Here is a 27,256-nt window from a genome sequence, read left to right on the forward strand (position 1 = left end):
TCAGCTCTTGTACACAATGTTTTTCCTCAGGGGGCTTATTTAATTTCGGTGCTGTGCGGGAATCCATTGCTCTTTTCATAGAGCTTTCAAATTGACAAAAGGAGAAGATGATTTTTCATCTTACAAGAACTTCCCCTGATTACTGTAAATGAATTTCATCGCACAGAGAAGGGCATTAAAAGTTTCAAGTTACATCAACAACTTTAGGGAGAGTATTGTTCTATTGTCTTCTAGCAAATCAGCTAATAAGGCTGGATAACGCTGCTGCACCGCTTTGATCAGTGCAAAAATAGCAGGGCAAAGTAGTAGAAATAGCAGCATGGCTCCTGGTAATCCATGTTTATTTGCATCGGTGGTTCTGATTGGTGTTTGCTGTGATAGGAACTTTTTCACTTGACAAAAGTATTTTTAATAGTGTTGCCATTTTTAGATTGCCATGTATTGTAATAAACCTTAAAGTTCCGTTCACACCAAACTATAAAGATAACGATAAAGATATATAGTTTTATAAATCGTCTTCAGTATTAAAAAAAAGAGTCCACACCAAAGCTATAATGATAAAGACATAGAGAAACAATATCATTGGAATCACTTTCAGAACATTTTTTTCCACCTGATGAATGATTAAAAACATTGACAGCCAATCAGAATCCTGCTATAGCGAGCTCATGAATTTAAAGCAGAGGACGAGGGTGCTTGGACGCTTTCGTTATCCTAATAGTTATCTTTCATTGTGTAAACGGGGCTTTAGTCTGACAGTTTCTGGCAGTTATTGTTGTATTTTCAAATTTTATTATTAGTAAATTAATTGTTCACATTTATATAGCAGTTTTCCAGGGATCCTCAACACAAACATGATAAAGCTATTCAGTAAAAAACAAACAAGATCAGAATTATTTAAGAGAGATAGGGACATCTCTTTACAGTCTATTGGCATGTTTGTAACATTATATAAAATATTAATTATTCTTCATAATTTATATTAAATATAGTGTAATTTACAATGTAATAATTTAAAATGCAACTGAAAGTAGTTCAAAATGTATCTGAAATCAATTAAATATGTAAATCAATGTAATTATCTTCACAGATTGTTTAAAGGACTGCCATCCATACTTTTGCAGCACTGTAGCAGACAGCACACAATTCAGAGCTGAGAATCAGTGCAGTTCCTCCTGTACAGAGCTGCACTGAAGGGAGCTGAGCTGGCACAAACCTAGAACAATGGTAAGTAAGAGAATTATCAAATTATTTAATGTATGACATTATTAATAAACTTTAATTAATAATATTAACATACCCCAATGGTGTGCCTAGAGAGTTGAGCCATGTCCTGTCAGTGGGATGGTGGTCCTGTTTTCAAGAGGAAACTCACTGAGTGGATAAGGTAGGAGTAGAGTGTCTAATATTGATACATCCTCTTTTCATAACATCAGAATCAGAATCAGAATGAGCTTTATTGCCAGGTATGTTTACACATAGGAGGAATTTGTTTTCGTGACAGAAGCTCCGCAGTACAACAGAATGACAGAGACAGAACATAAAACACATAATAAAAGAATAAAAAATACAAATAAGTAGAAAGTGAATGACAATACACAAATGACAATTGTAGGCAGATAACATGCCTATTTGGGTAGCCCTAGCAGAAAAACAAAAACAAAACACAATCATATTGATTATGGCTCCATTCATTATGCATGCAACTTGTAATGATGGTGAAAATCTTTTATTTTTCTTAATGGTCAATTTACACTATACCTTTGTTTTTCATCTCAGGAGAATGTTTACAGTGGTGTCACCAGTGATCTGCCTGACCTATCAGTCCTCCAAGTGGCAGGAGTGTTATAAATATAGTAGTGTTATAAAAATATAGTAACACACCATTACACTGTCACAGTTATTAGTATTTGTATTTTACATAATATTTAAAACTATCAAAGTTTCTAAAATTTAAGTGTGGATATTTACATGTTTACATTACACTGGTGAGCAAGAAACCGTATTAAAGTATGTATATATATTAAAATATATTTTTCATGTGGATGGGGCCATCCATATATTTTCTGAAACAATGATGTCATCACCCAGTGTGTCGACCCTAGTCAGAGTCAGACACCGCTATGTCACATAAGAGCAACAACAACAATGGTTTGTGTAGGTTTATGGGCATGCTCCAAGTCTTCTTCTTCATTTTTAGTGTATATCTGTCGCAAAATTACAGCGTCACATGCTGATCTGGCATGTACACTAGGGAAAAAAAGATTGGATTGGGGTAAACTCCGGCTTCGTGTGGACATAGCCTTAGACAAAGTAGGGCAATTGCATCGTCATATTGGTTGTAGGTAGGGGTGTGACGGTTAGTATATAAAAATATACCGTGTCATTAAAATATTTTTTACAAACATTTTTTATCAAAAATTATTTTCATTTTTTAGATAGGATCATAAGATGCACAATATATCGGGAGACATGGTTTTTACCACTTAATGAAGTTTTGTAAATCGTCAGACATGACATTTACCACTATTTACCACAATTTTGCTTTGTAGAAAACCTTTCTTAAAAACGATTTATTTATTTTTTTACAAATTTTATCTTAATTTTAACAAATGTTTCATCAACCAATTGCATGTATTTTAATTAATAAAAAGCAATTATAGCAGACAATGATAACTGTGACATGGAAGCACCAGCGCGCAGCGTTCACTTGCACTTGCACTGTGAACTAGAGCGCATCTCATCATAAATGAAACTCAGCGTAGGCCTATGCCTCATACATTAGCATTAAATATCTTTGCTGCATCCTTTCTAGAACAGACAATGGCTTTTTTTTTTTGCGGCTCGCATCAGCAAAGCATTGCATCGTCCATAGGCCGCAAAACAATCAGCGGATGGCGGGCGGGTGCGGCTTTGAAATTTGCTCAAAAAACTTTGGCGCGGATGATGAGTTTTGTGACAGATCTCCTTAATAAACGGAGGTCTGAAATCTCTGCCCCTTTACCGATCAGAGCGCGCGCTGACACGGAGTTAACCCGCTATCTCCAAGAACAACCAATTGACTCTACGGCAGATCCACTAGCATGGTGGCGAGACAATGAAACACGCTACCCCCCCCAGACGGTTATGTTATGAACCGTCACATTTGACTCACGTCATAACCGTCATCAACAATTCTGAAACCGGCACACCCCTAGTTGTAGGACAACTTCGAAGAAAGTTTTCTGATCAACTTCAAATGCTGACTACTGTATAGCGCAATATAGTTTATTAGTTATTATAACTTAATTTCAGAGGAAGTTGCCTTTACTCCAAAAAATCCATATTATATTTTGTGGAAATATTGTAGTGTGAAATATAAATTCTCATATAATGTAGGCCTAGCCTATTCATTACCAATATACTGAACCATCTGTTTATGTTTTTCTAAATCCCAAACATAGTCCAGACATCAGTAAAGTATCCGTCTATGAACATGATTTATAGGCTATTTTAGATTTGGGAAATACACATGCGTTACAGACGTGACAAAAAAAGTTTTTGGGAGACAATATATTTTGTTGACTTTTTTTTTTTTTTTTTTTTTTGCTTTACAATGAACAAACCAGAAGCAACAATATCTGCAGAGAAGGGTTGGCCATTCTCATAACATTAAATATCATTTTTATTTAAATTTTCGTTTTTGAGCTTCAGAGGAAAAATCATTAAGGCATCTCTCAATTACAGACCGTTCTGAAAGCAGAATATATGTAAACGCATATTAAAATGCTTAAAAAACTTATTTAATAGGTCTGTCCCCACGTAAGATTTTTCTAGTTAGTCTAATCGTTCATTTGTTCATTATTCAACTAATCCCAGGTTTATATGAAATTTACATCTATAATCCATAATGAGCCTTAATATATTCCATGCTCAAGCACATGCATTACGTTTACCATAAGGCACTTGAATTGATTTGTTTAAAATACTTTTTCAAGCTTTCTGTAGATATACTTCTCATGTATATGAGACACCCAAATTTTAAGTTAATTTATTATCAGGAAAAAATTCACGTGAACGAGAGGGTGCCTCCCTGTCATGCATGCGCATGAATAATTTTCACACAAACACTTGAATATGAATAACAATTCACATTTTGCATATGCATTACAAAGTAAATATTTTTTTACATGCAGTTATCCAAAATAAAAAAACAACAAGATTTGTAATGAAGATAAAATATGTAGACAAATAAGTATAAATGCTGTGCATGCACTCAGCATCATGCGCGCTGCGCAAATCTTTTATTTTTATGAATATTATTCTGTGACGATCGGAGACCCAGTGAAACGCAGGAAACGAGAGATCCAATTGCAGTAGGGAACAAACAAAGAAATAAACAGGAGAGGAACAGGAACAGGAACAGGAACTCGGACGACGAGGAACTCAGAAGACGAGAAAACTGGGTAACGGAAGGTAAGGACTCCATGAAGACAAACAAGAAAAGACTGGTAAATATAGGCAGGATAATGACTAATAAGTGAAGGCACCTGGTGCAATTAACAGGAGTGCAATTACTGTGATGAAGGGACAAGACTTTGTGGGAATTGTAGTGCCTACGGTGAGGTGCCTAAGGGGAAGTGAGCCCACTATTGGACACCCAGGGAAACAGAGACCAGACAGTGTGACAGATACCTGCAGTTAAATGTGGCTGCAGTTATTTATTTTTTTATTTTATTTTTTACTTAAATTATATGAAAGCAAGTAAAGAAGGCTCTCTTTAAAATCACTGAAGTTGTCAGTTAATGGAGCTCTTTTTTTTACATCATATGCATTTTGTTGATTATAATGATAGAACTGGAGTTTAATCGCGAGGACGTTTTATTAATCGGTCCATTCACAATTTCAAGGATTTAGCTAAATCATGCAGGTTTATTTTATATTTTTCTTTTTATAATTACTGAAATTATGAAGTGACCAGTGTTAAGTTTTACTAAAATAAAGGAAATTATTTATAAAACGTGACAAATCTTATTCAGTGTACAGACAAATATCTTTTTCCCAAGAAGTTATTTGTCAAAGGTAACGAATAACAAAGTAGAAATTAAAATTACACTTTTACAAAGTAAAAAAAATCTGTTTTATTAAAGGAATTTTAAAATATAAATTAAAATATAGGCCTAATATGTGAGAATATTGACATTTTGCATATAAATCCATGTATCCTAGCTCACTGAAATAGGCTACCACTTTTAATGCTCTGATGAAAAGTAAACCACAATTTCTTTAGAATATTATAACACATAATTCATATTATATAAATAATACTGCAAACCTATTAAATGTGTCAAATCTAAAATATGGTGTAATACTGTGTAACTTAGAGAAAATATAAGCACAAGCTCATAGGCTTGACATTTATCCTGCTTGAATTAATTCTAAGAAACACACATAGCCTAACTTCAAGTACTAAACTTTTATCTGTGAAAATTACATATTTTAACTACAGTGTTTTTCTTTCATTTTCCCTGACTGCAGCCGTCAAATGTAACACATCGGTGAGGAAAAGGAGCAAATGCACTTTGCAGACACGGCGGCGGCAGAAACTATATTTTGGTTGGCCACCTACTGTACGCCCATGAGTTACATCTATTCTTGTAAAACATCAATTGTTACTACACACTAACCGTCCCCAATCTGACATTTCTTCTACAATCAGCCCATTATAATCTGTTTTAATACTCCCCCATAGTGTATTATGTGCAATTGAATCACCACACCATATTACTTTCGGATTTGTAAAACCTCTTATATTTTCCAATACTTCTTAAGTAAGCTTTTCACATGGATTGTAAAAATTAATTACTTTAATACTAAGACTCTCTTGCCAGACTTCCTTCACAATCACCTCTTGGTCCACACTCACTTCAACATTCCTATATCCCACACCTTGCTACCCCACCTCCATTACCTTGTTTTTTGTCTTTCCAAATAACCACATATCCTTGCAAAACAAAATTCAACTGAGGTTTGAGCTATGATTCCTGAACACTTATTACAGTATATCAGGTTTATTTTCCAAATCAGAAAATAATTTTTTTAATTCTTGCCCATTAACTATTAAGTTTCTCGCATTCCACTGAAATATTAAAAGCACCATTATGTACCACCACATCCTGGTTGTGAGTATGTAGTTTGCATCTTTAATTTCTCATTAATCATATCCACCAAAATACCCTCACAATCTCTAGATACTTTTACGCTGCTTTGATTATAATTTTGATTCTTTCTGTCCTGTTTTCAGTTTGCGCTGAACAGTTCACTAATTCAGCCATAAAAGTAACAAATGCAACATTGGGTATGATTCACTAATTTTTGCGTACAATTTTCTTATTTATACGCACATTTGAACTTCTCACGAGAACTTTTTGCCTAATTCACAATACGTGCGTACGCACCTGAGCTTGTTCTCAAACTTGTTCTTCTGTTAGTGAATTTGGAGTCTTCTAAATGAGCGCCCGCGTGCACGAGGTCAGTAATTAGCGTAATTCACGCCCAAACCAGCTCCATATAAGGGCTTTCTACAACGAGGCACTTGTACAGAGAAAGACAATTATGGCACTGAAACAAAAGACAAAGAAAAATAACTTTAACGATAATGAACGTGAGGTTTTGCTGTCGGAGGTGGAAGCTAGGAAATTTTTTTTATTTATAAGTGTATCCAAGAAGCTGGTATAAGGTGAGAGCGGTTGGTGATGTGGCTTAGGTGTGGTTCCAGTGAGTTGCATAAATCAATGAGGACTTCTCTGGGCAACCTAAAGCGACTGAACAGCCATTCGTCACTCTCAGCGAACATTTCTGTGCACTCTCTAAAGACGCGTTCTTTCCTTAGAGCACACGCCACGATGTCTTCAAGCAGTACCAAGTGTGCCATGCCTCTAAACACAAGATGAGACACATTAATCACCGTTTATATAAGGATAGATCAGGTGATTGTTGTTTGGACCTCTAATATATATATATATATATATATATATATTAGAGGTCCATATATATATATATATTAGAGGTCCATATATATATATATATATATATATATATATATAAAATTGGAACTGTAATTATAATTTATCAATAACATCTAATTATATAGGGTTTTTAACACATGCTTATAAGGCCCCGGTTGTACATGATTATAGCGTACGTGTGGTATAAGTTGTTCTTGAATCTTTTCGTACATTTAGGATAAATTTTAGTACGAAAGTTTTTGATGAATCATGATTTATTTGTGAAAACGTCCGTACGCACACTTCACGCAAAAATCTGTGCCTACGCATATTTGGTGAATGAGACCCATTGTTCTTAATCCCAAATTTCTCTTTCGTTTTTTCGTTTGCTATTTCATTCTTTTGTGGAAAGATTTCTTTACTTTTGTCTCATGATTCCAAATTCTTTCCTACCTTTTTTTAGAGCTTCAGAGTATGACAATCCTTCCTGTGTTTTAACATTTTGAATTTGAGCCGCTTGTTTCCTCACCATGTATCCTCCATATCCCGCACTGTGATCCCCTCCACAATTACAACTTGGGATTAACTCCTTGCCCGCATTTGCCATACTCGTGATCTTGCACATCTCTGTTTGCTTCTGCATACAGCCGCTAAATGCCCAAACTTTTGGCATTTGTAACATCTTAGAGGAGAGGGTACAAAGGGCCTAACCGGGAAGCTTATACATCCCAAAAAGACTTTACTAGGCAGCTTATCCTCATCAAAATGAATCATGACAGAGAGGTTGTCTCTCCTTTCATTATTCCTATTGCATTTTAGTCTTTTCACATCAATCACTGTTGTTCCCATAATACATCTCTTAATCTTTTCAACTGTTACATCTGTGGGAATACCTGTTAAAATTACTTTCACCCCTTAATTTTCTTCTAGTAACGAACACATCACACTTGATTACCATGATCAATTTAACTCCTAGAGACTTTTTTTTGTTGCCTACTATCCTTACAATATATTAGCAATCTACCATACATCAACTACTTAACACTTTCAATCAATCCTTTCACTTCCTTAATAGTTTTAGATAACTTCAGCGGATTAATGACCAGGGTTCTAAATTAACTTTTTTGATGACCAGCCAATGTGGCTGGTAACTTTCTAAAGTTACCAGCCAATCAGAATTTCCACTAGCCATTTTTTTTTCAGTAAAAATAACAAATGATGAGTGCCACTGAATTTCCAATCCGTGCGCACAGATTTTGTAAACCGTACCCTCAGTTTTTGAATCCGTACCCACAAATTCATAATCCATGCGCACGCTTTCGCAATCAGTTCCCACGGATCTGTAAACCGTACTCATGGATTCATGCAGCAAGTTCCTGTTAACATACAGTTTTATTGAATATTATTATGTGGAATAGGTTTAATAATAATAAAGGAATAATCTTATAATAGCACTTGATTATTATTGTACAATAAACCTGCCATTGTGACTAACTCTGGAGTAATTATTTCCTTGGTTGTAAATTGTTTTGGATTAAAGATTCTTATGCATAACCTATATAATAATATTTAATAATGATAAAAATAAAAATAAAGTTATTTTTATAATTTTAATTTGTAGGCTAAATAAATGAGTACAAGAAAATAATTCATTAATTGCTTTATTTTTAAATAAACTTTGACAGTTTTGTAAATGCTTGTGTACAATTCTTTCTTAATATACATGAAGACTTATTTTTGTGATTTTATTATACTAAGCTCCATCCACCCCACCTGCCTGAGTTAGATGCAAGTTTCACTGTTAATGTTATTATTAAATAATGAGGCCAAAAATAACATTGCATTCAGTTAGAGAGAAAAGGAATGAAAACATAACCGGCAAATTATTTGTTTTGTTTTGCTTTTTACCCTTATTTTCTTCTTCTTTTTAGCGTTTATTTTTTTGGCCATAAAACACAGGCGGCTGTGTCTTATCCTATTGGTGATTAATGTAAAATAAACGCTCAAAGACTCATTGGATACTATGAAAAATAATGTTTAATAAACAGAAATTAATCTGCAGGTGGGGGCGGAGCTACAAATGCGCGTCAGTTTACAAATCCGAGGGAACGGATTACGAAAGCATGCGCACGGATTATGAATTCGTGTTTACGGATTCAAAAACTGACAGTACGGTTTACAAAATCTGAGCGCACGGATTGGGAATTCGTGGGTACGGTTTGTTTAACCAAGGGAAAAGTTTATGAATTCGTGAGTACGGTTTATAAACTGTGGGGACGGATTGGAAAACCGTCGTCACGGATTGATTTTTTTTCTCCCTACAGGTGACGTGCGTGGCTCCGTAATATCCTCATCCCCTGCCTCGTTCCTCTTTTCGCCCCCAGAAATCCGTCCCAATCACAGCCGCATTTAGTTTAATCTTAATTTTTTTCTTTAATAGCTTACTCCCCCCTCTTTCAGTCTATGGTCCATGATCTGGCTCCATTTGTTCTTCTTCCTTGTGTTTTCTGATGGAAGCTCTATTCCTTGTTTTTTCGCGCTGGTTTCACTGCAAACTGCGTGCAGCCAATGGGCATATGAAACGTCATCACGTAGGATTACAGCATAGTGTTCATGGGAAATGAAGGAAGTGTTGCCAGGGGGATAAATGATCGAGAACAGAGCCTCATGTCATGCATCACCAGCCAAACTGGCTAGTAAGTTTTAATTAACACCCGCCAAAATGAATTTTAACCCGCATTTGGCGGGTTGGCGGGTTGGCGGGTGTTAATTTAGAACCCTGTTAATGACACTGAAGGATCTAGTTTCTAGTTGTATCACTACTCGCTCTTCCTTCCTTTTTCTTGTCAGATGAGTTGGTCAGTTTCTGATGCATTACTCCAGCTTTTCTTTCTTTTCCGATTTTCTACTATACTGTACACTATAAATTCATTATTTCCATTCCCGCCTTCATCCGCATCAAAAATGTCATCCTCCATTTCTGGATTGCTTCCGGACTCTACGGCACTTCCTACCATGCACTCTCCAGTCACAGATCAACCGTTGCCAATCCCGCCTCCTCGTATACATGCTACGGAATTCGACCGTTAGTAGTAGGTCATCCGAGTACATCTCGTCTACTGTTTTTTGAATACTATGAATTCAGACATACTACTTGCCTCGCATACTGTTTTTTTACCTACTATATAGTATGGAAGTATGCGATTTCGGATGCAGGTGTCGATCTACTCATCCCTACCACAGCTGCCTTGAAAGGTAAAAATAATTTGAAAAACAATGACAGAACATAACTATATCTGCTTATTCTACTAAAATGAACACTAATCTCCATAAAATTATGTTACATAAGCATCCACTCACCTCATCCACAACACATTCTTCGCGCCAGTCCAGTGAATGGACAGATTCCTCTAGTTCAGGTGTTGTTCGTCTGAAATTCCACTGCGATTTAGTTAGGTCGCTGTATACTTTAGTCTGGCCTTGTCTCATTTGATGTTGCACTGAGATGTCTTTATGTATTAAACATGAGTCTAATGTCTAGATATGCTGAATATTTTTTTTTCTTGGAAAGTACTCTGATATTGAATTAATGTACAAATTCGACTCCTGCACATGAATCCATGTTCCATGTTTAAGTTTACTGAACTACATTGGGCTCAGTAACATTAAACTGACTTTAAAAACCAAGTTGAATCTAGTATGACTTATAAAAAATAAAAATAAAAATATGAAATTTTTAAAGAATAAAGTACATTTAGAACATAAGTTGTCATGACTTTCACATCATATCATTTTATACAGTGTGTGCATTCAAAATGCCATCAATAAAATGTGCCTGTGTTCATTGTCCATTTCATATGCCTGTCCATACCATAACCCCACCACCACCATGGTCCTCTCAATCCACAACATTGACCTCAGCAAACCGCTCACCCACATGACGCCATAGACGCTGTCTGCCATCTGCCCCATACAGTGAAAATTGGGATTCATCCGTGAAGAAAACATCTCTACAAAGTGCCAGACATTATCAAATGTGAGCATCACATGTCTTCAGTCAGGTTGAGACCCCAATGAGGATGACAAGCATGCAGATGAGCTTCCCTGAGATTGTTTCTGACAGTTTGTGGAGAAATTCTTTGGTTATGCAAATGGATTGTGGCTGCAGCTGTCCGGGTGGCTGGTCTCAGACGATCTTGAAGGTGAAGATGCTGAATGTGGAGGTCCTGGGCTGGTGTGGTTACATGTGGTCTACCGTTTTGAGGCCGGTTGTATGTACTGCCAAATTCTCTGAAACACCTCTGGAGACGGCTTATGGTAGAGAAATGAACAGGGCAACAGCTCTGGTGGACATTCCTGCAGTCAGCATGCCAATTGCATGCTCCCCCAAGACCTGCGACATCTGTGACATTGTGCTGTGTGATAAAACTGCATATTTTAGAGTGGCCTTTTATTGTGGCCAGCCTAAGGCACACCTGTGCAATAATCATGCTGTCTAATCAGTGTCATGATATGCTACACCTGTGAGGTGGATGGATTATCTCGGCAAAGGAGAAGTGCTCACTAACACAGATTTAGACAGATTTGTGAACAATATTTGAGAGAAATAGGCCTTTTGTGTAGAAAAAATCTTAGATCTTTGAGTTCAGCTCATGGAAAATGGGGCAAAAACAAAAGTGTTGCGTTTATAATTTTGTTCATTGTATAATAAAAAGTCATATGTCTTCAGGGCCCCCATGAAGTTGTCCAGTCAGTTCAAGTTTAACCACATCTTCTTTGTGGTAGTGGTTTCCTTCTTCTTCTTAAATTCTGCAGCACTTCTGCTCAGATTTACAGTAAAGTTAACCTCCTAACTGCATATGAATTATAGAACACAAAATGAGGACGGTGCAGCTTTTACTCTTTTGTAAGTTTAATTTCATTCAAGATTTTGTTCTGTTTTAATAATTGCCATCTTGTGTTGAATTGCTGTGTACATATAAATAATCTGAATGATCTGTGTGTTTTTGTGTAGGTCTGCTGGTGTGTCAAACTACAGAGAGTTTAACTGATAAACTTGTGAATTTAGGGGAAAATGTGACTTTAGACTGTCAGATTGATGTAAAAGAGATTTATTGGGTTTTCCAGAAACTGACAGACTCTCCACGGCTGATACTGCGAACTTTCTTCTCAGAATATACATCATCTTATGTACAAGACCAAAGACTGAAAGACAAATATTCATCACTTACTTAGAGCCGTTTATTTATTATTAATATAACCATTCATGAATTAGGAATATATTATTTTGCAAAACTAAACATAACTTTACAGATCAGCGATGGCACCAGACTTTACATCAATGGTAAGTGTGTTTAAAATGATCTTGATCAATCAGTTTGATCTGTTGCTATACTTATCAGTGATCTAAAAGTAATTATCATCTACATATTGCGTTCAATTCATATTTTAACCTTTATTTCTATCAAAGGTCTAGGAATTATAAATGCATGTTTGGTATTTCTAATATTAAACTCTTGTATTTTCTGTTCAGAAGAAGCTGCTCGAGATCACAATCAAACAGAACTGAAAAACAACTCTCAAAATCAGAATACACAGCAGCCTTTCATAGTTTTGTGCTTCATACCAATCATTGTGATGTTTTTGGCAATAATAGGTGAGCTTTCAGTGTAATATAATATCTTTCTTTTACAGTTTTTTTCAATCGCTAAGAAGTGCTTAACCATACTTCAGATACTTTTTCTAAACTCTTAACACAGACTCACACCTACAAAACACAATTGGCCAAATGGAAAATTTTCTTCTCAAAAACACATTTTGTTAAATATATACTAAATCTTCATTTCAAAATAGAACACATCTTTCTCTGCACACACCAATTTTACCAAAACACTGGAAATCTGAGTCAAAATTAAATTTTTCTGTCAAACAATAACACTTGTTTTCACCTCACAAGGTACACGCAATCAATCAAAGTACACCAGCTAGGTTTCAAAATACTGGCTATTGTTGACATTACAAAAACTGAATAGACTTTTATGTTTCAGTTTTACAGGTATTTGCATGCAAAACATGCAATTCACTGTTTTACACTAAATTTCTTGGTTAGGAACTGTTTGTCCAAATGTACAGTAATGTTCACATTCAAAAGCATTCCAGTAAAAAGCTCCTTTTTTCCTTTACTCTTAAAGTTTTTTTCAATCGCTAACAAGCGCTTAACCATACTTCAGATACTTTTTCTAAACTCTTAACACAGACTCACACCTACAAAACACAATTGGCCAAATGGATAATTTTCTTCTCAAAAACACATTTTGTTAAATATATACTAAGTCTTCATTTCAAAATAGAATACATCTTTCTCTGCACACACCAACTTTACCAAAACACTGGAAATCTGACTCAAAATAAAATTATTCTGTCAAAGAATAACACTTGTTTTCACTTCAAAAGGTACATGCAGTCAATCAAAGTACACCAGGTTTCAGAATACTGGCTATTGTTGACATTACAAAAACTGCATAGACTTTTCAGTCTCAGTTTTACAGGTATTTGCATGCAAAACATGCAAATTCATTGTTTTACACTAAATTTCTTGGTTAAGAACTGTATGTCCAAATATACAGTAATGTTCACATTCAAAAGCATTCCAGTAAAAAGCTATTTTTTTTTCCTTTACTGTTTACTGCAGGAGGTACAGTAGAAACACGGTATGATAGAACAGAAAAGGTTTGACAGTATTGCTTACAGTGAACAAAATATCCATGAAACACATACGAGCATTCTGAACCAAAAAACAACAACAGCAAAAAGCCCAGATAAAAAAGGGGGGTAAAATAAAAACAATCTCTCACTGCTCCTCTCACTGCTCCTCTCACTGCATCTCTCACTGCTCCTGCTCCTCTCACTGCATCTCTCACTGCTCCTACTCCCCTCACTGCTACTGCTCCTCTCACTGCTCCTGCTCCTCTCACTGCTCCTCTCACTGCATCTCTCACTGCTCCTGCTCCTCTCACTGCATCTCTCACTGCTCCTACTCCCCTCACTGCTACTGCTTCTCTCACTGCTCCTGCTCCTCTCACTGCTCCTCTCACTGCATCTCTCACTGCTCCTGCTCCTCTCACTGCATCTCTCACTGCTCCTACTCCCCTCACTGCTACTGCTTCTCTCAATGCTCCTGCTCCTCTCACTGCATCTCTCACTGCTCCTGCTCCTCTCACTGCATCTCTCACTGCTCCTACTCCCCTCACTGCTACTGCTTCTCTCAATGCTCCTGCTCCTCTCACTGCATCTCTCACTGCTCCTGCTCCTGCTCCTCTCACTGCTCCTGCTCCTCTCACTGCATCTCTCACTGCATCTCTCACTGCTCCTGCTCCTGCTCCTCTCACTGCTCCTGCTCCTCTCACTGCTCCTCTCACTGCATCTCTCACTGCTCCTGCTCCTCTCACTGCATCTCTCACTGCATCTCTCACTGCTCCTGCTCCTCTCACTGCATCTCTCACTGCATCTCTCACTGCTCCTGCTCCTGCTCCTCTCACTGCTCCTGCTCCTCTCACTGCATCTCTCACTTCTCCTGCTCCTCTCACTGCTCCTCACACTGCTCCTGCTCCTCTCACTGCTCCTGCTCCTCTCACTGCATCTCTCACTGCATCTCTCACTGCTCCTGCTCCTGCTCCTCTCACTGCTCCTGCTCCTCTCACTGCATCTCTCACTTCTCCTGCTCCTCTCACTGCTCCTCACACTGCTCCTGCTCCTCTCACTGCTCCTGCTCCTCTCACTGCATCTCTCACTGCATCTCTCACTGCTCCTGCTCCTGCTCCTCTCACTGCTCCTGCTCCTCTCACTGCATCTCTCACTTCTCCTGCTCCTCTCACTGCTCCTCACACTGCTCCTGCTCCTCTCACTGCTCCTGCTCCTCTCACTGCATCTCTCACTGCTCCTCTCACTGCTCCTGCTCCTCTCACTGGGCCCCTTGCTCTTACTTTTCCTCGTCCATACATTACAGTGTTTGTCATTTTCTGTTTCTGTTTCCAAAAATATCACTCTTCAAAGTCCTCCTTTTATTGTATAAGTGTCAATGTAATAGAAAAAAATAACCCCTGCCATTGAGTCTAAGCCAGATTGGAATCAGTTGTAGTTGGCCCAATTTACACAACATAAATCAGATAAGATATATTGTTTTTGAGCTGATATCATTGCAGAAGCAAAGGTTTTTATACTGTATCTAAGGTTTGGAACATTGTTTTTGCTATTGTGGGATGTTGTGGGTTAACATTTGTAAATACTACAAAAACTATGAATAATTTTGTTGGAAGGTATAGCTTGTCTGTTCAGAAAATGTAAGCATTGTGGAAATGTGTTCAATGGGTCTCATTCATGAAACATTCGTAAATATACGAGTAAATATCTGAGTGATTTGCGCGTAAAGAGAACTTCCCGAAAACTCTTCTCCTGATTCACAAAAACTTCGTAAACGTCAGATGTGATAGTGAAATGTGTGTGTGTGTTAATGAATTCCAATCAGTCGTAAATGGGACGCGCGTGCACGCTCACTCTCAATTACCATAAATCACGCCCATTAAATCCGACTGACAACTATATATGAGCATCATATTATGACACCAAACGAAAGATTTCAACATGTATTCTCAAAAGCGACTGAAAAATAAACATTTCTCAGCTGCAGAAATTGAAGTTTTATTATCAGAAGTTCATTCAAAACGCCACATTTAATTTTCAAGCGTACTAGTGGCGTATGAGGTCCTAAAAAAGGAAGTTTGGAAGCATATTACAGATCCTATTACTGGCTCTCATAATAAAAGTTAAAAGAAAAACCGTATGTAATTAATATATATAATATTTTTTTTCAAAATGCTGTGTAAATATGTACCCGATTAAGGTGAATTAAAATGCAGCCGTATTAATGAGCAAAACGTTCAGACGTTAAACGCACTATTTACGCGTGGCTGGGAGCAGGTGTAGATTTCTTTCGTACCAACTAACATTTGGAAAATACGAACGTTTTAATGAATCCGAAAATTTACGCCAAAACCACTTTACACGCGATTTACACAAAAATTCGTTCTGCTCGTGTTTCATGAATGAGACCCATTGACTCCATATTGTGTGAAAACAACATGAAATGTGTGAATGGTATGGCCACAATAGACAGATGCTGTGCTAATTGTGTTTAGAGTTTTGAAAATGTGACAATTGCTTGGACAAATGCTTGTTAGCGACTGAAAAAAACTGTAAATACGTCTTTCTACATTCGTTTATTGATCAGTTGTGCAATGTTTAATCATGAATGTTGGTGCTGTTTAAGGTCTATTCCAGATCAAACTCCAAGCGTGTAAAAAAAGACACCAACAATATCAAGATGAAGAACTGGAGCAGCTTTACAGCACAAATGATGAAGAGGTGCGACACTCTTAATTCAGATCTGAATGTGTTTAGTGAATATAATCTTTCTACATGAACATTAGAAGCTCATTTCTCTTTTGTTTTATAGTTTTCTGAAGTGGAGTTTCGTCTGTTTCACCCGACCAACAACACTTTTGTTCCTTTTCAAAAGACAAAGACAAAACCTAGACAAATATAATCAAGAGTAAATCATTTCATACAGTCTAATAGAAGTATAGTTTGATAAATAATCACAGGAAAAAATATATTGTTAGCTTGATTGTTGTTTAAGATTGACTGATGTGTATGATCTGAAGATGTATTAAAATATTATCAACATTTTTCAGCATTACTTCTCTTTAATTTTCAGTAGCAATATATTCAAGTAATGTAATGTGACATATAATGTTTCCTGTGTTCTGATTGGCTGGACTGGCTGAGGGCCAAGAGTGCCTCTTAAAAATAAAATGAAGAATCAATTTATTGATTTCATAATTCAAACATAAAAATGTATATTAATAAATCACTTTTTAAATTGACAATTTAGTATACATATTTAAAGATACATTTAACACATACACTTTTTAAAGTATAAATAGACACATTTTAAAATGTTTATTTAATTCATGTTTTAAAAAGTTGTTTTAATAAAACAATAAAGAAGTACATTAATCTTTGTAAATGCACATTTTAAATCGCTTTTTAAAAATGCATTTGGCAATTGCTTTTCTCTCTTTATATGCCAATTGCTTTTCTTAGTCCTTTTGCCAAATGCTTTTCTTTATCCATTTGTCTTTCAAGATAAAAATGCCCTTGGACGGGACACACGCGGAAGCAACGAATCAACGTTTGCCTCTATTTGAAGAGCCAACCCCTCTCTCGCTTGTAATATAATCGTCTAGGACCATCAAAGTTCAATAATTCATTCTAATTAATGTTTGCACTGCAGGGCTATAATAAAATCAGTAGTTATTCAAGCTTTATAGTTTGCCAATGTGTCATATTAAAATGTTTTATTTAAATATTAAAAGACATTTTATTTAAAAAGTGGTCGACCGATATATCGTCAAGGTCAATATATCGGCCGATATTTGTACAAATAGAAGTCTGTCTAATAATCAGATAGAATGGTGAAACAAAAGAATTAATGTATACAAAAAGTATTATAATAACTAATGAATATTTAATTTAGCAAAATTAGTCGAATCCAGCTGTGAGATCTTGTGAAGTGTGCATCAACAGCAGACTGGATGAGGAAAAGAATTGTTGAACAAAGTTGTTGTTGTTTTCTTTGCGCATAAAAAGTATTCTTCGTAGCTTTGTAAAATTACGGTTGAACCCCTGATGTCACATGGACTATTTTACTGATGTCCTCACTACGTTTCTGGACCTTGATCGTGGTAGTACCCTTGCTGTCTACGGAGGGTCAGAGAGGTCTCGGATTTCAGCAGAGATATTTTAAATTGTGTTCCGAAGATGAACAAAGGTCTTAGGGGTTTGGAACGACTTGAGGGTAAATAATTAATGACAGGATTTTCATTTTTGGAAATGAACTGCCCCTTTAATGATCTCTGAACATTAAAAATGTGTTTTAAAAAAATCTTGGTCATACAAAAGGTATAGGATTAATTCATTTTTTGATTTCGCAAACATTTAGAAAATGTTATTATATGAATGTTCCCTTTACTTCCTGAAACAAGTATAATTTATATATATATATATATATATATATATATATATTAGAGGTGGGACTCTTATCGGGCGATAAAAAAAAATATCGCCATTAATCTATTCTCAAATTTGGGTTGGTAGCTGGGTCCATATTAAGCAAGCTATGATGACTTTCACCTTGATATTTTATATAACCGACTGGATGAGGCCAGCCTAAAAACATGCTCAGGACAGCTGACGGTTGCTGCGCATCGTCACGAAAGCTTATCTTTTTCACGTGTTTTTAAGCCTTACTGCATGTCGATTTGAACATTAAAGCATCCAAACACAAGACGCGGAAAGCTGAACAGAGTAGCTGGTTACTCGCGCTGTGTTCGGTGCACGAGAGAGAGAGCGACGCATATCACGGACAGCGACACTGAACCGAGCTCTCTTCTGCGAAGTTCTCCTCAAAGTCCCTCCTGCACCTGAACGAACAAATACAAATCGCAGTTTGAACAAACAAAAAAATGTGAAAGAGCCCAATTCAGTACTCGCGGTGTTCTGGTGTTCAGGGCTCACGCAGAGAAAGGCGTCTCAAAACACTTGAACTTTGAATTTGCTTATTTTTGCTCTTGTGCCGACAAATACATACAAATATGTCCAAATATCCACCGTGGAAATTATGCTCGAAAAAACTCAGTGATTTCTTAAGTGAAAGTAAACAGTTGAGAGAAAAAATGGGATGTGTATTATTTATTGGATGCGTTCATCGTCTCTTAAAGGGACCGAGCCTAATTTAGCTACTGGCTGCTGTAATGTTAATCCAAGAAAATGAAAATCACTCACTGCTCTTGACTGAATTACTTTGAAGTTTTAACAGTCACACCAAAAGTTATTCAGACACCAGATATATTTTTTGATATATATATATAGCAAAACTGTAATAATGTGAGAAATGTTGAAGGTGTCTGAATAAATGTATGTTTGATTGTATTTTTCATTTTTACATTGAAGACTATCCAGTGCTATTTTACATTTAATTATTTGGTTTCTATACCTTGGCACCTACAAACTTGAAAAAAAAACTTAAAACATTGTGTAAATAGCACAAATAAATAAAAATAAACAAACATACAAATTAAACCATTTCAAACAGGGCACACTGGTAGTTGTTTGCACCTTGTGCAATGTGGAATTAGTTTACAGCTTTTTCAAGCACTTTGTGATGCATTTTGGAAACAGGAGATGAGCCCCTTTTCTAATGCACCACCTAGCTTGATAAACCCCTTCTCAATGACTTCCTGTTTGACAATTTTATTTGGGTAACACACATATTCTGAATGCCTTCGGCAGAATTAGAATGAGCCATTTTAATCTAGATTAATCTAGCTACCCAAATAAAATAATGACTAAAAGTAACATTAAGTCTTTGAGAAGGGGTTTCTTAAGCCAGGTGGTGCATTAAACCAGGGGCTCATCTCCTGTTTCCAAAATGCATCACAAACTGCTTGAGAAAGCTGTAAACGAATTCCACATTGCACAAGGTGCAAACAACCTTACACCTGTTTCACACATACTCCGTCTGCAGTGCGTATGCGTTTCATATTTTTTTTACACACCCATGTTAACGGATTCCAGCGTTCACACAGTTGCGGTCCGTCAGTGCATTCCAGGAGCGGTGCGTCTGCAGCAGTGCAGCGGTTGTTTACGTACAGAGTAGCGGACTGCAAACGCGTCCTGTGTGAAAGCACAATGAGTATGAGTCCATGCTGCTTCAGCACCACATACGTAACGTACACGGACTGCATACGCACTGCAGACGGGGGAATGTGTGAAAGAGTCGTGCATCTTGTTGAGGTTTCCGTTAAGAAGCTTCTTTAAAAAATGATGAGGGTGCTCACAGGATGAGTGCAGAATGAATGGAGGTCAATGGCGGTATACTCCTCAAAATCCACTTTTCTCAGGATGTAATTTTTTTAGTGTAGTAAATTTTTTAGTCTAGTAATTTGAATGTTGTATTCGAAAGGAGATGCAACGAAATTATACATTGCTGGGTGTTAGATTTTCTAGAGTCACTTATTTGCTTTAAAAAGTATTTTTAAAATGTCAGTGACGTCATACACATCGTACGACCAGAGATACTGCTTTACGGCAATCCGTCAGTCCCTTTGGTGCTTTCAGAGAATGTCTATGGTGCTTTCCAGAGCTGTTGAAAAATTAATTATACATACAATTTGTATGTAGAAATCGAGTAAGGGAAGAGTCCCCCTCCCAACAACACGTATCATTACGATCTGTGGTAGCCCGTGCAACCTGGCCGATTTTGGACATTAGCCAACTTGGCATTTGTCCAACCTTCCCTCCCACGTGAACAACCGTAAATTCAGGTAGGCTTTGACAATTAACACAGTCCACATGGGTTACCTTTTTTCGTCCTTGGGAAATGAGAAATAGGACAAAACTTGCCCATTATTAGAACAATTTATCATTGCACTCCTGCAAGCCATTTTTTTCCTTTTTCAATTTGTATTGATATTTAGCACTATTGAGCGTGACATTTGTTTGTGTTTTTTTAAGGTGACAATACTATACCACATGTATCTGGTATTTCTTAACACAAGAATAACAAAACAAGTTCATTTTCACTCAAATTCATTTTATTTTCCGTGTAAATTTCACAGTACATACATAACAATAGGCAGATAAAAGTGCCAGCCACCAAAAAAGGGTGAAAGGGACAAATTTATCAGTCTAGCCCCATAGACTCCCACACTTCATTTTGCACTCATGGCGATCGCCCCCAGTGGAACTCTGGTGGAACTGCAACCAAAATTCGGTACAATAGGACTTCATAGGGAGTGGGAAGGTTCTCCGTAGATGGGCTCTGGTGAAAGTCATCATAGCCTCTCTCACTCACTCACTCACTCACTTATATATATATATATATATAAGTAAAAAAAACTGTTCTCTACTATCTGGGTTGCTTTCATTTTACATGATCCAGAGTAGCCTATGAAAAAGCAATGGTGGCTACAAAGACTACAGCAAAGAACATACATGTAGATGTATAAAAACTCACACTTGCTAATTTGAAACTAGGTCAGAAAACACCCAGACATATGGCTGTCAAGTTTGGTCAGAAGTTTTGTTAAAAAAAAAAAAAATTCAGCTTCAAAATAAAATTTATTTTAGGTACCAATATAACAGTTGAATTAATCACTAATAAAACCTACTGGCAGCTGAAATGACTTAACCAAAACAAACACATTTTCTCATGCACTTTTACCTTCTCAAATGCTTTAAAGGGGGGGTGAAATGCTCGTTTTCACTCAATATCTTGTTAATCTTGAGTACCTACTGTATAGAGTAGTACTGCATCCTTCATAACTCCAAAAAGTCTTTAGTTTTATTATATTCATAAGAGAAAGATAGTCTGTACCGATTTTTCCCGGAAAAACACGACCGGCTGGAGGCGCGACGTGTGGGCGGAGCTTGCGTAGAGAGCGTTTGGAAGCTGTGACACCGTGAGGACAAAACCAACCAAAACAAACCATGGCTAACAGTCAGATTCAGCGTATATTTATGATCCAGAATCAGATCCAGAGACTGAAACTGAAAGAGAGCAGCGGCAGCAACGACTCGCTCCGAGCGGGGCTCGAACCCGGGTCTCCGGCATGGGAGGGGACGCACTAACGAGGAGGCAGAGATATTTTAAGCAGTTTTACTCACCGCCTGCGGTTCCAACACAAGATCGTGACCCTTTTTCCTTGGGATTGCATCATCCTTAAGAAATAAACGATACGCAAATCCGTCGTCAAACTGGGCCTTGTGAACAAGCATCTTCGAAATGCAGGGGAACAAACACAAACACTTGCACAACTCCGTTGATGCTCTGTAAAAATAAACTCCATCCACTGGTCCCTTAATGCTGTTTTTTTTTTGGGTAATCTGTGCAGGGTTGTCTTGCCCTGGCAACCAAAAACACACTTCTTTTGTGACATTTCGCGACGCTCTTGCTTTGATCAGTGAATGTCTGTTGTGCTCTCAGTGCTCTGCTATACGGGAGCGCGCGCTCTTCTGACAGAAATGCCCTTAGGACCCATATAAGGAAATTCCGCTCCATCTAACGTCACACAGACCCATACTCGAAAAAAACTTTCCGAAACTTGTGACAAACCAGAAGGAGTATTTTGGGAACAAAAATACTCCTTCAAACGTACAACTTAATTTTTGAAACTTTGTCCATGTTTAGCATGGGAATCCAACTCTTTAAAAGTGTAAAAAACTCAGTATGCATGAAATAGCATTTCAACCCCCCTTTAATATCAGTAAACAGTCTGGTCAGTGCAGGTTCAGCGTCTACATCCTCTTTTCAAAGGTGTATGAAGGTTTTTTCTGACATCTGTGGTAGCACTTCCTCTCTGACTCATAGTTAAGTTTACCATCTTACCGCATTTGAGCAAAACAAAGACAGAATGAAGACGGTGCACCTTTTACTCTTCTGTAAGTTACTGAGTGTAATTTCTGTGTGATCTTCACATGAATAGTTTTCAAGGTTGAGAGTTGTGTGTTTTACCATGTGTTTTATCTTCCCAGGTCTGCTGGTGTGTCAAACTACAGAGAGTTTAACTGATAAACTGGTGAATTTAGGGGAAAATGTGACTTTAGACTGTCAGATTGATGTAAAAGACATTTATTGGGTTTTCCAGAAACTGACAGACTCTCCACTGCTGTTACTGCGAACCTGCACATCAAATTCTACATCATCTCATGTACAAGACCAAAGACTGAAAGACAAATATTCATCACTAACTCAAAGCCATTTATTTATTATAAATATAACTATTCATGAATTAGGAATATATTATTGTGCAAAACCTGCTACAACAAAACTACAGATCAGCAATGGCACCAGACTTTACATCAATGGTAAGTATTTCTAAATCACATTTACAGTTGACACAAAGAATTAATATATTTATAACTATAAATAATCTTAAAATTTATTATATGTGTCACGCGTTAAATCATATTTTGCATTAAAACATAAAACATAAAACTGATGAAAGTTCTTCTGCTTAAACAGAATCGGCCCAAGATCAAAATGAACCAGAAGAGAAACATCAGGAACAGTTATGTGAGGAAACATTGGAGATGCACACGATTCTGAATGTTACATCCATTCTGCTGAATTTTGTGCTGATTATCGCAATAATAGGTGAGGTTTCTGACATATATTCACTTTGAAAGTACAAAAAACCTGATGAAGAACATGATGATATGTTCAAATTAAACTGCCTGGTAAATTAGGTTTAGAGCATTCCTTTATGAAAAGTTTCTTTGAAACATAATATTGTTTCACGATCACATTGATTTCATGGCAATATAACTTAACTAAAATGTAATGCGCTTTACTTTAGGTCTGTTAATGCTCAAACTTAAGAAGCCTAGAAAAAGTCGACAACAAGCCCAGAATGTCCAACCAGAACAGATCGAGGACTTAAACAACACACAGGTAAGACTTATATTGCTATTCAATTACCATTTAAGTTCATAATACAAAATGTTTACAAACCAACTAAAATGTCTCCTCAAGTTATTCTATTGTTTCTCTAGTAAACTCATTAGTTGTGAAATGGAAACATCGTAAGCAACTGTGAAACACGTACAGTTAGCTAACATAACTCTACTAGATGTTCTACAAATTTACAAATGTGTTCACTTGTGTGACGGAGAGGTTTATAAAGAGGCTAATGTCATTGTTATTGTTCTCGTAGTATTCTGAAATCGAGTTACCCACATGTTCCCGAAGAGAAAATCCTATTTAGATAAACGGCACTTACGCACTTCTTCAGAATACAAAGCCACGTTCTGGATCAACACATGCTGAAATCATCACATCGTGAAACATGCAAAGTTTATAATAAGGTCTGACACCTTCCCTGGGTGTATCATTTTCGGTATGAGTGAGTTTTATAAAGGTCAATGTATTTCTGTCACTCTTTGAATGAAACCATGTTATTCGCTTATTTATAAAATGCATAATTTGGATGTTATAAAGACATTTTAACATATCTATCTTGATTAACGTGGTTACGGTTTACAATAAGGTTCAATGCATTAACATTAAATTACAATGGAAAATACTTATTAATCCTGGTTAATGTTTATTCATGTTAATAAACTTAACTATTATGAAGTATATTATATAAGTTTTATTGTATTGATTGTTATTGATTTTATGTGGTTAACCATGCTGGATTAGGATGATGTAGTTGGTCCCCAGACTGGCCAAAATGGTGTTTAGCTGGTTTCCCAAATCTGGACAGCCAACAAATACCCAAAACACATCAAAAACCATCAAACTAGGTCAGAAAACTTGTTTTAAGAGATAGATGGAGTTTTTTTATTATTATTTGGGTTACAGTTATTTGTACGTTTTGTATGATAACACAGTATTTCACAGGAATTAACAACATCTATACACACAGGGCCGTAACCACCACAGACACTGAGGAAAACAAGTCTGTTAGGATTGTACATATCTGTATCATACACTGTATACAAATCTGTATCCACTATAATGTTTAGCTACAAACTAGGTGTGGTTTACTCTTCACAGAAGCAGCTGGTGAACTCCAGCACGGCCATTTTTAACGGCTAAAGAGAGCACGGTAAGATAGAAGTAGCAAAACATTTGACAACTGTTTGTGATATAAATATTACAGCAGTTACACGACCGTGACTCTAAAATACGACCATTTCTGTATAATTAACATGATTCATGGAAATTCAAATTGAACGTGAGGAGACAAGAAACGATTTGTGCTTTTGCCATATTAGGCGAAATGTACAAGTTGCTGTAATGTACAAGTTAGTAAAGGCGTGCATATTTGAAAATTTTATATGTAATTAGTTCAAAACCATCAATTCCCTGCTAGAATTAGATTTATTAGATCTATTTCCTTCACTGTTCTTTATCTACTTTATTAAAAACAGTCTCCCCAATGCACAATAAATGGTTATGGCCTTGTACACAACAAACAGACACACGTAAAAGTCTTATTTTCTACTATATAGTTATATTCAATAAAAATGACATTTATTTAATTGATCAAATGTACATGGGAATGAAGAAATTACACCATATCCAGCATTCGGGAAGGAAAACAGCACAATGACATGAACAACAAACAATAAATAGAGTTAAATTCTTTACACCCTAACTTTAGATTTTCCTCTTTAATAGATTCACATCAAATCTACAAGATACAGCAATTAAGAAAGATCACAAACAAATTTTCTTGGTCCATCTATCAACAAGCATCAATAAATAATCTGTATATCTGTGTTTGATTGCGTCATAAAGGCGAAGCATTTACAAAAGCAATTCTGTGGTACCCACATCAAAAATAAAACAATTAAAATTCACTCAAATACAAAACACAAAATGTAATGGGTGTGGGGGTGACGTCATCAGTCCAGTCGGATCTTCTGATTGGTCATCCTGTAGATGATGCTGTCATACCCAGGATCCATGTTCCAGAGGTTGTACGAGATCACGATGACGTCTAAAGCTAACACGATCATCAGCCATAGGACAATGTTAAAGACCACGGCGTAATCGTAGTCGTACTTGTAGGCCAGGTTGTAGAGGCTGCCCTGGTTACTCTGAAACAACCACATGTTAGCGTTACATGTAGGTCAACGTTTAAAAGTAGGTCGCTACTGTACTGTAACCGTCTTTTTGTTTTTGAACAAAAGAAACAGGTTATGGGTTGGAAAGGTTAGGATAAGATAAAAGGGTAAGATGAAACTAAACGCTACTATTTACTAACCAGCTTCTAAAGCTTACGCAATTTACACGTTGAATGTCTTACAGAAGTGGTCTTGAAACGATTCTTTCTTCTCGTACCCTGACGAATAAGAATAACGCTGATAATATGGACCTGCTCCAATATCAAGTTTGTTTTATTTATTTATAAACGTTAGCTTTCAGAAAAGCTTATTGCAGTTAACTTACGATCTGAAGGATGGAGCGGGACTTCCTGGTCAGAGGGGCTTCAAATGTCTTCACCGTCACCACTTCTACAACCGCGTTGTTTGAGTAGACGTTGGTGACGTCGTCTGCAAACTGATTTAAATGTGAAAGTACTAAAAACCGAAGTACTGTTGTATTATTTATTACTATAATAATAGTAGTACTGTATTGGTACTAAATAATAATAGTACAATATTATTTAGTACTGTTATGCCAAAAAAAAAATATATATCTGAAACCAAGTAGAAAATATATATATATTTATATAGTTTGTGAGCAGTGAGTTCCAGGAATTTGCAAAAGAATTTGACTTTCTGCACATCAAATCTAGTCCACACCATGCTCAAGGAAATGGACATGCAGAGAGAGCAGTGCAGATTGCAAAGAAAATTTTGCAACAGACAGATCCTCTTCTGGCTCTGATGAGCTACAGGGCAACACCTTGCATCTCTACAGGTGTTAGCCCGGCTGAACTACTTATGGGCAGAAAGATTAAAAACGATACTTCCGATGCTTGAGACAAATCTTCAGCCACGGTGGTCAAATCTGAAAGATGTAAAGAGAAAAGACTCCATGGAAAAGCAAAAGCAAGCTTTCTACTTTAATCGTCACCATGGAGCTAAGCCCCTACCATTGTTGAGGACTTGTGATGCCGTACTCACTAAGTTAGACCATCAAAAGTCTTGGGAGACAGCTACTGTGGTCACAGGCATGAGTACAACTCCTCAATCTTTCACTATTGAGACACATCAAGGGACAACTCTGCGGTGTAACCGTCATCACTTGCAGCTCATCCCTGATTCAGCTGGAGGAATTCAAACTCTGGTCCAAAAAGAACAATCATGTGAACAGCAGCCTGAGTCTACTTTGAACACTGAGAAAACTTTCTCTCAGGCCGCAAACACAAAAACAGAACCGCTGATGACTAGATCTGGCAGAATAAGCAAACCAGTGAATAGATTAAATTTGTGAGAAAAAGGGAAGAAGAAAGAAGGAATATATGCTAGTCATATTTTGTTTAATAGACATTAGAAACAATTTAATTCAATGTGGTTGGAATAAGCAAAATTAGAAAATAAGTTTTGTTTTGTTTTGTTTAATGTTGTTGAAAATTTCATAATACTTGAATATTTAAGGCTGTTCAGAAGAAAAAACTAAAAACGGGAGATGTAAT

General features: G+C 36.6%; 2 protein-coding genes and 1 long non-coding RNA gene across 10 annotated transcripts in view; 2 read left to right on the forward strand and 1 right to left on the reverse strand.

Annotated features, from left to right (window-relative positions):
- LOC127988041 (uncharacterized) overlaps positions 1-27,256 on the forward strand; it is a 94,371-nt gene that overhangs the window by 29,132 nt on the left and 37,983 nt on the right. For 3 of the 8 annotated variants that reach the window (XM_052590556.1, XM_052590550.1, XM_052590552.1), the window contains exons 4-5: positions 16,312-16,406; positions 16,498-16,604. The exons of 1 other annotated variant lie outside the window; for it this stretch is intronic. In XM_052590556.1, the coding sequence (XP_052446516.1) occupies positions 16,312-16,406; positions 16,498-16,587 (185 nt within the window). In that variant the 3' untranslated portion in view covers positions 16,588-16,604. Of the gene's footprint in view, positions 1-16,311; positions 16,407-16,497; positions 16,605-22,448; positions 22,545-22,637; positions 22,971-27,256 lie in introns of those variants that run through there. 4 more of the 8 variants (XM_052590540.1, XM_052590545.1, XM_052590541.1 and 1 more) reach the window with 3 other exon arrangements.
- On the forward strand, positions 23,133-24,436 carry LOC127988049 (uncharacterized). The gene is made up of 3 exons (XR_008161500.1): positions 23,133-23,259; positions 23,462-23,556; positions 23,819-24,436. It is a non-coding gene; the product is annotated as an uncharacterized LOC127988049 (long non-coding RNA).
- Positions 25,325-27,256, reverse strand: part of LOC127988039 (renin receptor) — a 45,959-nt gene continuing 44,027 nt past the window's right edge. The window contains exon 9 of the mRNA XM_052590537.1: positions 25,325-25,712. Within this exon, the coding sequence (XP_052446497.1) occupies positions 25,518-25,712 (195 nt within the window). The 3' untranslated portion in view covers positions 25,325-25,517. The remainder of the gene's footprint in view (positions 25,713-27,256) is intronic.

The sequence above is a fragment of the Carassius gibelio genome, chromosome B22 (assembly GCF_023724105.1).
Source record: "Carassius gibelio isolate Cgi1373 ecotype wild population from Czech Republic chromosome B22, carGib1.2-hapl.c, whole genome shotgun sequence".
Taxonomy (NCBI): domain Eukaryota; kingdom Metazoa; phylum Chordata; class Actinopteri; order Cypriniformes; family Cyprinidae; genus Carassius; species Carassius gibelio.